Source organism: Staurois parvus, unplaced genomic scaffold (assembly GCF_062004578.1).
Source record: "Staurois parvus isolate SC_StPar_1 unplaced genomic scaffold, SC_StPar_1.0 ptg001255l, whole genome shotgun sequence".
NCBI classification, from domain to species: domain Eukaryota; kingdom Metazoa; phylum Chordata; class Amphibia; order Anura; family Ranidae; genus Staurois; species Staurois parvus.
This window is the reverse complement of record NW_028319051.1, coordinates 984213-996989: the sequence shown is the minus strand read 5'-3', so window position 1 is coordinate 996989 and position 12777 is coordinate 984213. Positions and strand designations below refer to the sequence as shown.

The 12777-nt window shown below is 43.1% G+C and overlaps 2 protein-coding genes across 4 annotated transcripts in view; one reads left to right on the top strand and one right to left on the bottom strand.

Annotated features, from left to right (window-relative positions):
• SLC4A3 (solute carrier family 4 member 3) overlaps positions 1 to 1862 on the bottom strand; it is a 68077-nt gene extending 66215 nt beyond the window's left edge. For all 3 annotated transcript variants that reach the window (XM_089660635.1, XM_089660636.1, XM_089660634.1), the window contains exon 1: positions 1603 to 1862. In XM_089660635.1, coding sequence (XP_089516761.1) covers positions 1603 to 1792 — 190 coding nt within the window. In that variant the 5' untranslated portion in view covers positions 1793 to 1862. The remainder of the gene's footprint in view (positions 1 to 1602) is intronic.
• Positions 1863 to 8030: 6168 nt separating this feature from the next.
• The window catches only part of STK11IP (serine/threonine kinase 11 interacting protein), a 74915-nt gene continuing 70168 nt past the window's right edge, over positions 8031 to 12777 (top strand). The window contains exon 1 of the mRNA XM_089660633.1: positions 8031 to 8185. The gene's annotated coding sequence lies outside the window, so the exon portion shown is untranslated. The remainder of the gene's footprint in view (positions 8186 to 12777) is intronic.

Below are 12777 nucleotides of genomic sequence, written 5' to 3'. Positions count from 1 at the left end.
ATCTCAGTGGGAAATTGCCCCCTTACATTGGTAGTTATTGTAGACGGGATATCGATCTGTCATTGTTTATTGCACAAGGATCCTCTGGTAACCTCTGGAGGAACCCTAGGCTTCAACAGAACCCAAGGTGAGAATGCTTGCTCTGTTTTATGCTTAATAGGCATGTATTTTGAAGGCTAATAACTCGCTCCTAGGCTCATAGAATTGCATAGCTGCACTACGATGGGAGGAGTATTCCTTCATACAGATCTTTGTCAGCAAAAAAGACCAGAATTTCATACACTCTCCCCAAAATGTCAGGGGAGAAATTTGAGTTGCATGTAGTTGCTTATGCCCATGTCCCGCATCCAGCAGGACTATCCATATATTTATACAGAACCCCACAGTCCTTCAGGTCCAGGATATGTCCTATCCAGGGGCGGACTGACCATTTGGAAACTCGGGCACTGCCCGAGGGCCCAGGGTCAGTAGGGGGCCCCATGAGATGCCCCTGATACCTTTTTCATAGGCTTTTTTGAGTTTGGGCAAGGACACAGGGGCCCCATGATCCCCTATTGCCCGGGGGCCCCATGAATTGTCAGTCCGCCCCTGGTCCTATCATAGAAGTAAATCTGCTGGACAAGGTCTCTGGCATTAGCAACTGCCCATCAACTATACAAGGGTTCCTGCATTTGAAGGACCAACACTGGGTTTTTTTCTACTGAACCCCCAATGCTTAGGCACTTACCCTCCCATTGACAACTGACGCTGGGGCATTTTTCTCTCCGGTTGAACACTGATGCTGGGGTTTTTTTCCTCCTTCTTACAACCAAAACTAAAGCACATTTCCTCCTACTGAGTACCAACACAGGTGCCTTTAGTTCCTATTGGGCTTTTGATGTTGGTACATTTCACCTACTACTGAACACCAACTCTAGGACAATTTTATCCTTCCACCTACTTCAAGCATTTTGTCCTCCCATCAATACTGGGTCATTTTGTTTTTCATTTCACCGACCCCGGGGCATTTTTCTCTACATCAAATTGCAAAGATAAAAAGAACTCTAGGGGCATTCTCTACATTATGGAGTGGGTCATATTGAAGGGCCTGCTAAAGGACAAGCAAGATTGATATTATTAATATGTAAAAGAGGCTTTTCAACTCCACGTAGGAAGTGGAAATCTTTAAAAATGAACCTAAATATAGTGGAATTTATAATCTACTCCATCAGCTGTTTCAAGGTTCAAACTCTGGGGCTGTGATTCTTTATTTTGTTTTCCTACTCAGTGAGTCAGTCACCTAGAACAAATATGCACCCTGTGAACTCACAACTCCTGACTTATCCCATGCCAGTGGCTTATAAATTAGTGAAGCAAACATGGGGATTATGGCCCCAAAGCTTTTCTTAAAAAAGAAGTTGTCAATCGGCTATTTTCTATCTTGATATGTTACCTTTAAAAATACACCTATAATGAGCAAATTAGTAGTCATTGACCAGGAATGGGTATAGAAATAAGCATTGGCAGCCCACATATTTCGCCAATGACAAGTCTACATTAAAAAAGATAAGTTGCAAAAATTCAGCATTATTTCAGCATAACAAAATAGTCTCTTCTACTTACCAATACTATCTCCATCAGGGTGGGTAAGATGGTTCTTGATAGATTCCCAAAGGTCATAATCTTCAAAGTTGAGAACAAACTCTTCAAAGTCCTCGTGACCCACTGAATCTCTCATGTTTCGATTAGAGCTTTCTTTTCTGCTCAGTTCCTCCTTCCCCTCACTTTCATCACCTTCTTGTATGGTTCTCATCTCACCTTGATTATAAACTTCTCCTGAAATCAAACTATACAATTATTTTTTATCTGTCTCTTTTTGCAGTCTATTGGTCCTGTTAAAGCTCGTTAAAGGGTCACCTATGCAAACCCAAAGTTGAGATGCCAAAGCAAAATTTTGACTGTTTCAACAATGTCCACATATTACAGGTGGACTTCTTCACCTGACCTGAAGCCAAATGATGGTGCAAGACATATTGCTTGCAGTCAGTAGACAATGGCAACCCCAGATCAAGAGACCTCAAAAGTTACCCAATTCCCTCTCTGTTTCTCCCTAGTTGAACTGGAATGATTGCTTGGATTTAAACTAACAAAAGTTAGGAGATGGTCATACTTGGCCTACACCTACTCTACCTTCTTCAGCTCATTAAATCCATCATTTGGCTGTTTCCCCTGTCCCAAATTATCCCGATGCTGTGAATGTACTGTCTGTCTCCAACCTCTCAGTTTGTTGTCTGTATCTTATCTGTGTGACAGTACCCGTCTGTCCTATTGAGTTCTCCATGCCCTGAGGTAACGTAGATGGATTTCCATGACGTACCTCAACCATTTCGGGGGTGAGTGGTGAAAGTCAATGGCACGGGCTCTTTTTTTAGACTGTTGAATAACACGTGAGAAGATTCCCTATCATTTTTGTCCAAGCCATAGAACACAAAATGGAGGAAATCAGCCAAGACTAGATTATTAGCCACAGTATATGGGTTATCTTTATTAACAATAAAAAGACACCGCCAATTTATCTTATTTCAGATACAGAATATTTTAGGCACTGATGTAACTGTAGCTAAGCTACAATAGATCAATATTATCTCCTGGTGTAATTATTGATGGTTAGGGATTGATTGCTCTGTGGGGCCTCTAGCTATTCCTGTACTTCATTCAATGTCACAGTACAGCGATGATAATGGTCATGGGGTTTCCGGACATCCAAGTTGGTTCTTCAGACAGCTCCCAGACAGCTAAAGTGAACAGGGTGCATGCATCATGGAAAACCTATTCAGAAAATGCTAATTAGATGTTGCTCAGAATAAGGTATTTGGTTTGTAGAGTGGGTGCATCAATAGGTTAGACCTTTAGAGAGTGTGGTGTAAATATTTGGAAATGGGGAAAACCTGTTTTGTCCTCTTCCAATTTCTAGGCAAGGGTAAGGCAGTGAAATTGTACATTTAGTATTCACTTACCCAGAAAAGAACATATATGGAAGATCCACAATGAATGTGCAGAAATAAGTAAGTACAGGTTAAAGAACATATAAACCCAATATTTCATATCTCTGATATGTGCCTGCTGTACCAACGTACTTGTATGAAAACGTCTCCTGTTCCCTTTGTATTGCTTCCTTTGTGTGAAATCTCCTGTTCTCTTTGTATTGCTTCCTCTGTGTGAAATCCCTGGTGTTCCTGCCAGTCCCTCTGCTTTCCACTTAAAACTGACCACACTAAGAAGAAGAGCACAGCATGGTCAGTTCTCTAGTTTTGCTCTCCTCCAATGATCAGACTTGTCCTGCCCCCCGCACAGCCATTCATTAGGAAGTTCAGTGTCCTGCTGCTTCTCCTCCCCCAGCTCTTTTGCAGTTGAGAACAGAGGGTCACTTAAAAAAAGGAAAAAGAAATATTTATAATTTATATAAATATATATATATATATATATATATATATATATATATATATATATATACACACACACACAAATGTTTTCCTTTCATTTCTATTTTAAACTGAACGGGTTGTTTTATAAGGTGCGGGTTTACAAACACTTGAAATACAATACAGCTTTTATCAATAAATTTTCCTTGCTTTTTTAGTTTTTCTGATTAAAGTGACACTAAACAATATCCTTTTTTTATTTTTGCAACTCTTTTTTTTGTAAATTAGATACAATGACAGAATTACATAGTTACATATAGTTAATCTGGTTGAACAAAAAAGACATTCAGTTTAAATATTGTATAGTTTACAACATATATTAAAACAATGAATGCAAAAAAGGTTGCTGTGTTACATTCCACCGTGTCAAAGAAGTAGCATATTCTGTATATTAAGTGCAACCAAAATTAATCTAAAAAGGAAATGTATAAACTGCTGTCCTGAGATTTATAAAAACAAGCAGCATAACACAAGATTAAGAATCTTTGCATCAATTGATGTGTTTGGGAGTAGAATAGGATAATCAAACAATATCTTTATTCTCCAAAAATCAATACCAGAGTTTTCCAGACTGCTGTATGCAGGCCAAATCCAGCCCCCTGCAAAATTTTATCCAACCCTCTTGTGTAAGAGGACACTTTGATGGGAACTCTAATTTAAAGGGGGACACTGATGTGAAGGGGACATCGATGTAAGGGAGACTTTGATGGAGACTCTGATATAAATGGAGAGGCACCCCCAAAAGAGATGCATGATTCCGATGGGTCCCCTGTTCCTGGCTTTGTCCTTCTGAAAGATCTCAACCTTTCTTACACACCTGGCTGCAAGTCCAAACCAGAGGCAGACTGACAACTCATGGGGCCCCCGGGCAATAGGGGATCATGTGGCCCTGTGTCCTTGCCCAAACTCAAAAAAGCATATGAAAAAGGTACCAGGGGCATCTCAGGGGGTCCCCTACTGACCCCAGGCCCTCGGGCAGTGCCCAAGTTTCCAAATGGTCAGTCCGTCCCTGGTCCAAACCCACAATATTGCAAGTAATCACCAATATCAGTATTAGATAATCAACAACAATACAGTTTCAAAAATGCACTTGTGCTCAGTGGGTATAGAAAGAAAAAAAAGCTGGTTGTATTATAAGTAGCAGGGATGCAGGGATCAAAGTAATAATGACAGCTGGGAAACACCTTGGTGTACACCATAGTAATTAGCACAAGGAAATTGATCCAAATGTGTGATGGCACCCGCTATCCAGATCAGCATAAACTGTAAGAACACCACCCGCAGTACACCAATGATCAGTAGAAATAATGTGCAACATACATGGCAAGACTATACTGTCAATGTGCACTAGCTGTGGCTGAGTCAAACCCAGGGTGGTCTGGTAAGCTCTATCACTGCTGAACAGAGGAGAAATAAAAAATCAGTAGCGTGGCGGGGTTACCGACACGTTATATGAGATCAGGTGTATTTGGTGGTCCCACCAGCAACACACTCCCTGTTCCAGGGTGACAACGCTCCTCCTCTATAGATACAGAACTGTAAGCGAGCGTTGTCACGCGGAATGAGCTCAGGCATGTTACCAGTAGTCCAACCAGCGACACATTTCCTGTTGTAGGGTGACCTCGCTGCTCCTCCATAGATACAGAACTGTAAGCAAGCGTTGTCACGTAAGCTCAGGCATTTTCAGTAATCCCACCAGTAACACTTCCTGTCCTAGGGTGACAACTGGGGATGAGCTCAGGCATGTTTGGTGGTTGTGCCAGTAAGACACTTCCTGTCCTAGGGTGACAACTGGGGATGAGCTCAGGCATGTTTGGTGGTTGTGCCAGTAAGACACTTACTGTTCTAGAGTGACGATTGGGGATGAGCTCAGGTGTGTTCGGTGATACCACCAAAAAGACACTTCCTGTCTTAGGGTGACAACACTGCTCCTTCATAGATACAGTATGGTAAGTGAGCGTTATCACTTGGGATGAGCTCAGGCATGTTCGGTGGTTCTACTAGTAACACACTCCCTATCCTAGGGTGACAACCAGAGATGAGATCAGGTGTATTTGGTGGTCCCACCAGTAACACACTCCTCTTCCAGGGTGACAACGCTCCTCCTCTATAGATACAGAACTGTAACGAGCGTTGTCACTTGGAATGAGCTCAGGCATTTTACCGGTAGTCCAACCAGTGACACATTTCCTGTTCCAGGCTCACAACGCTGCTCCTCCATAGGTACATAACTGTAAGCAAGCGTTGTCACTTGGAATGAGCTCAGGCATTTTCAGTAATCCCACCAGTAACACTTCCTGTCCTAGGGTGACAACTGGGGACGAGCTCAGACATGTTTGGTGGTTGTGCCAGTAAGACACTTCCTGTCCTTGGGTGACAACTGGGGACGACCTCAGACATGTTTGGTGGTTGTGCCAGTAAGACACTTCCTTTCCTAGAGTGACAATGGGGGATGAGCTCAGGTGTGTTCGGTGATACCACCAAAAAGACACTTCCTGTCCTAGGGTGACAACGCTGCTCCTTCATAGATACAGTATGGTAAGCGAGCACTATCACTTGGGATGAGCTCAGGCGTGTTCGGTGGTTCTACTAGTAACACACTCCCTGTCCTAGGGTGACAACGCTCCTCCTCTATAGATACAGAACTGTAACAAGCGTTGTCACTTGGAATGAGCTCAGGCATTTTACCGGTAGTCCAACCAGTGACACATTTCCTGTTCCAGGGTCACAACGCTGCTCCTCCATAGATACATAACTGTAAGCAAGCATTGTCGCGTGGAATGAGCTCAGGCATTTTCAGTAATCCCACCAGTAACACTTCTTGTCCTAGGGTGACAACTGGGGACGAGCTCAGACCTGTTTGGTGGTTGTGCCAGTAGGACACTTCCTTTCCTAGAGTGACAATGGGGGATGAGCTCAGGTGTGTTCGGTGATACCACCAAAAAGACACTTCCTGTCCTAGGGTGACAACGCTGCTCCTTCATAGATACAGTATGGTAAGCGAGCGCTATCACTTGGGATGAGCTCAGGCATGTTCGGTGGTTCTACTAGTAACACACTCCCTGTCCTAGGGTGACAACCAGAGATGAGATTAGGTGTATTTGGTGGTCCCACCAGTAACACACTTCCTATTCTAGGGTGACAACCAGAGATGAGATCAGGTGTATTTGGTGGTCCCACCAGTAGCACACTTCCTGTTCTAGGGTGACCATGTTGCTTCTCCATAGATACAGAACTGTAAGCGAACGTTGTCACTTGGAATGAGCTCAGGCATATTTGGTGGTTGTGCCAGTAAGGCACTTACTGTCCTAGAGTGACAATTGGGAATGAGCTCAGGTGTGTTCGGTGATACCACCAAAAAGACACTTCCTGTCTTAGGGTGACAACGCTGCCCCTTCATAGATACAGTATGGTAAGCGAGCGCTATCACTTGGGATGAGCTCAGGCATGTTCGGTGGTTCTACTAGTAACACATTTCCTGTCCTAGGGTGACAACCAGAGATGAGATCAGGTGTATTTGGTGGTCCCACCAGTAACACACTCCTGTTCTAGGGTGACCGTGCTGCTCCTCCATAGATACAGAACTGTAAGCGAACGCTGTCACTTGGAATGAGCTCAGGCATGTTTGGTAGTCCAACCAGTAACACTTCCTGTTGTAGGGTGACAACCAGGAATGAGCTCAGGTGTGTTTGTATCCTAATCTGTACCGAGCTGAGTGAACTCTCCAGGAAGCTGTCCCTGTACGGAGCAAATCATAAATAGCTGAGGCATTTTTCTGACATACAGTCACACGTATACCCGCTCCTTGTTTGCATGTGGCTTCAGGACAGGGAATGTGTCACCCGCAGATGATCGGCTAGGTACAGGGATAGCTTACTGGCGGACTCAGGTTGGTTCAGACCAGCGATAAGCTCAGACATGTTCAGACAGGAATCTGAACCTGCCTCAGCTAGCCCGTCAGGAAGCTGTCAAAGCTGACAGTCAAATGCCTGTCCAAAACACTATGGAGGTCATCCCTAGTTGTCACACTAGGACAGGAAGTGTGTTACTGGCAGGACCACCAAACATGCCTGACAACGTGTGTGAAAACGCTTGTCGTACTGTATCTATGGAGGAGCAGTGTTGTCACTTGGAACAGGAAGTGTGTTACTGACAGGACCACCAAACATGCCTGAGATCATCCTAAAAACCTTACTGTACCGTGTCTATGGAAGAGCAGTGTTGTCACTTGGAACAGGAAGTGTGTTACTGGCAAGACCACCAGGTAAAAAAAAGGGAAAAAATCTTGAATAAAAAAAGAATTGCTGTCATCACACCTAAGGACCAGAAAGCAGCAACATGTTTATTTTTTTGTTCTTAGGTTGACGTACAATTTCAACATATGTGACTTATTTCAGACTAGCAGTTGCAGGATACTAATCACTCTCCAGTCCTCCTAACCATTGTTCCCTTGCCTCACAGTCATCTCCATGGTATTTATCAGAGAGGTTCCATTTAGCGCCTCTCTGTCTCCTCCCCACGCTCTATGATGACCGAGAGGCGGAAGTAATGCATTGTGGCTTCACTCTCCTCCACTAGACTTGGAATCCGGAAGTGGGGAGTGTTGGCAAACACATACTGACCCCGTGGGCTGCCCAAGAGCTGGGGGGAGGGAAAGGAATTAAAGCCACAGGAAGCAGCAGGTGACCCGAGAGGGAACACAGCAGCGTGTGGCCCTAGGAGAGGTAATGTACGCTCGGTGTCTGGATTTCTTTGTTATGTGGCTACTCTGTGTTTCTGAAACTGAAACTGGTTCATGTGTTGTCATGTGATCCGTCCCAGCACTAACCCATGCATGGTATTCATCTGTATGGCTGTGTTCTCATTGTCCTGGCCTGAGCTGGGGGAGGAATGAGAGGCTAATGGCTGCACAGCAGGAACTCCTCCCCAGTCTGGACTTCAGAAACAAAGGCAGAGTGGAATGCTGGGGTCAGGGGGCCCGCAGAGTGGGGTGCTGGGGTCAGGGGCCTGCAGAATGGGGGTGCTGGGGTCAGAGGGCCTGCAGAATGGGGTGCTGGGGTCAGGGGGCCTGAAGGAGGTGTAAGGCATGCCATGTCTCCTGCAGGGGTGATCCTAGGTCACCTGACTCCTCTTCCTCACCAACATGTGCACAGTTATCATTCAGTTTATATCACAATCACCCCTATAGTGCTGTACTGAGTCCTGTATAAGCACTGGGGTTATTTATATATATATAAATATTTATTACAGGTACTTATATAGCACCATCCATTTACGTACCACTTTACATATATATTGTACATTCACATCAGTCCCTAACCCTCAAGGGGTGTACAATCTAAGGTCCCTAACTCACATTCATACACATACTAGGGACAATTTAGACAGGAGCCAATTCACCTACCAGCATGTCTTTGGAGTGTGGGAGGAAACCGGAGTACCCGGAGGAAACCTATGCAGGCACAGGGAGAACATACAAACTCTAGGCAGGTGGTGCAGTGGTTGGAATTCGAACCAACGACCCCGAGTACTGCCAGGCGGAAGAGCTAACCATTTAGCTGCTGTGCTGCCCATATATATATAGTGAGAGATATAAATATACTGTATATATGTGTATAAAAACATTCCAGAGACTAGGAGAGAGGGACCTGTCTTAGAAGCGTACGGTCTGGAGGACTATTGTTCTGTTTGCTCCAGGGTGGATTTGATTTAAATCAAACTGATTTAAATCACTAGTCAGTAAGGCTTGATTTAAATCCTAGTTTTCTACATAAAGACTAATTCTTGCTGGTATAACTTTAATATACAAGTAGATGAAGATTTTTAGAATAACAACTTTTCATATTAGTTTTTTTATCCCCAGTTTAATAGGTTAATCATTCATATTTGGACAACTTTTCTGTTGTACTTAGGAAGGAGAAAAATAATCATTACCTTAATAATAACAATTTAAATAGATTTATTCAACTGAAACAATAACATTCCAGCATATGTGATTTGCTTAAACATCCATGTTTGGTAACTAATTTGGCTAAACAAAATATATATATTTTACGAAACGTAGACTGTCAGCCCCTTCCTCCTCACACTTAGTTTCACTTTCTTCTTGTGCAGATCTATTCCACTCCAAACAATCAGAAAAATATTGTTTCTATTCTATTCACTGAACTTCTTGAAACTTAGCAGTGAAGGGGTTGATTCTGTATTCATAGGTTTGTAGAAGTTAGGATGAAGGTCTTTTTCTTAACTCTGTTCATGTTATAACATTTTTGCTGTGAAGAAGAGGCATGTGATCTCCGCTGAGTCAAATTCAGTTTTGAGAACTGCAAAAGTAAACCAACATCTGTGATAATATCTTGTAGGCAGAGAAACTGCCCAATAATCTTACAGAAACCTCTGGAAGAGCGTGACATTGTGAATGGATTCATGGAATTTATTTACAAAAAAAATTAAACATATACAGCCTTATTCTACATAAATAAAACACTAATCTTTATTTCATGATGGAATAACCTTTGGATGGTAATATATTTTCCTCAAAAAGCATTTTATTTAAAAAAAAATCCGATTTAAATAAAAAAAATCAGATTTTTTTTTTTTTTTTTTTAAATCATTGATTTTTATCCACCTTGGTTTGATCACAAAATGACCACCAATCCTGGTAAGGTAGTGGACCCCAAACTGCGACCTACAGTCCAATGTGGGCCTTTTTTTGCTTGCCTTTAACTGGCCCTTAGGGTTTTGTTTCTTCCACTGACACCAATGATCAGGATTGATTCCTACCACTGACACCAATGATGGAGCACTATTCCTCCCACTGACACCAATGATGAAAAATGATTCCTACTACTGACACCAATGATAGGGCACTGTTCTTCCCATCAACACCAACCATGCAGCATTATTCCTGTCACTGACACCAGTGGAAGCCAGTGGAGGGATTGGCAGAGAGGGGCAGCAGTCGCTGATTGGTTGGTAAGGTGTAGGAGTCTAGCAGCAGCATTCATAATAGACTGAAGGGGGGAAAGCCTGTGTAACGGTAGACCAGTGAGGAGGGAGTTGCAGTAATCGAGGCGAGATATAACCAAGGTGTGGATAAGTTGTTTTGTGGTGTCATTGGTCAGGAAGGGGTGGATTTGGGAAATGTTCCGGAGGTTGAGGCGGCAGGATTTAGCCAGTGAGTGGATGTCTGCATCCGTAAATATCCCTTTTTTTGATTGGAAGAAAACCCTATTTTTCTTTTCTTCCATAACCCCCCCCTTCCCAGAATGTCTGAAAAAACAGATGTAAACAGACATACGTTCCATGTTTGCATTAGTAGAGGATGTAAAAAAACTGATGTAAAAGCTGACGAGTAACGGATGAAGAAAACTGATGTAAACTGATCCAATTTTTCACATGACTAAATCATTGACGGAAATATTGCACTTTTTTGTTTTCCTCCCGTGCATTTCAGGGAGATGTTTTGTATTTTATTAAAATTGAAAATAAAAAAACTATTGAAAGAGAAAAAACGTTACTCAACTGATGAAAAAAAAAAACGGAACTCCCGTGAGAAAGGACCTGAACACGAAATGTGTCCATATCTAACCCCGAACCAGCACAATCTAATGTGTATGTAAAGTGAAAACATTTTGTATTTTTAGGTTTTGGATAGACTAGGGGATGTCTGGCTCTCCAAAATGAGAAGCTGATTGGTTTCTCCGCAGATTTTGCACCCTCCAGTTTTAGTAAACTTTGTTCAGTTCATTGTCAGAGAAGCTCTGCTTCTTTCTAAATCTGGTTGATCTCTTCACACTTCCAGGTGGTATTTGCTAAGGGAGGCAAAGTTCTGTTTTTCTAAATTTTCCTAAATGAGTTGATGTTTATGAAGTGGAGCAGATTGTTATCTGTGTGATTAAGCTGTGTGTGCTTCCTTGTCAATAAACTCTGTGACATTCCTGGAAGTAAGCTGACCCCGGACCATAGATGTCCATGGTATATGCAGAGGTGGTCAGATTTAAGATTGACTGGACAGCGTTGGAAAGTTGGAGAGATAGTCTAGCTGTCCTTCCTCTCTCCTCTACTCTCCACGAAAAAAAAAATGAAAAGGTGAACTAATTCCAAATATCCTGCCTTCCCCACTGTACATGGTGACCATGATGCCCATGCTGCTGGTGTAGCAGTCCGTACTTCACAATGCACAGCCCTGGAATGCTTACAATGTCGAGCACTCATTGGTAAGTGCAGCCATGTGACCGTGCTGGCCAATCAGAAGCACATCTGAGGCTTTTTCCGTTTGGCTACTTTCACACTGCAAAAACATCGTAAAAATGCATACGCATTTTTACCGTGCTTCGGGTGTATGTTGCACCTGTGAAAAAAGGACAAATCAAAAAAAACACACGTTTTGTTGGCCACACAGGACACACAAACTAGTCTGAGTTTTGCTATCAAGAGACCACATGGCAAAACTTAAAAAGAAGTATGGGATTAACAAAACAAAAATGATACACACCTAGGTGGATGCAGCACCGATCCAATGCTGCATCTGTCTGCCAGTGCTTCTAAGTAAGAACTGAGAGATCAAAGACTGTTGATCACTCAGTTCTCACTGAGCAGAAAGCCAGTGACTGTCAGTCGCCTGCTCTCTGCTCTGCCCCTCCAGTGCTCACTACCGTGTCGGGCTGTGGAGGGGGCAGGAGGGGCTGACTCAGGCATCTGGATGGATCCTGACTGTAAAGCTGGATCAATTCAGAACCTGGACTGGCTGAGTGATATCAGCCAACAATGGGCTTTAGCCCTCTGCTGAAAACAGGTCACAGGAGTGCAGAACGATTCATTATAAAATGTATTTGGGGAGTAACTGCAAGGAGAGCAACATTTACCTTGTGGATTATTGCTTAGCCTTTCCTTCTAAATCAGGGGTCTCCAAACTATGGCCCTCCAGCTGTTGAAGTACTACAAGTCCCATCATGCCTCTCGGAGTCTTGCCTGTGGATGTCAGAGTCTTGCAAGGCCTCATGGGACTTGCAGTTCCACAACACCTGGAGGGCCATAGTTTGGAGACCCCTGTTCTAAATTAACAGAACCTCCTGTTTGGATGGGATCTGTATGGATTCTTTGGAAGGCTCTCAAACTACGTAGTTGTTGGTAAATCTATAGAAGATTTTACAATCAGATTTAACTTGTGACCGGCATATGATTAGCTGTAAAGAAAGCATAGTGGACACTGATTGGAAAGCTGACCAAGCACCCTACCGTGTAATGGTACAATCTCCCTTCAGCCTCGTACACATGATGAAAAAGTTATGAAAATTCTCGTAAGACCGTACAA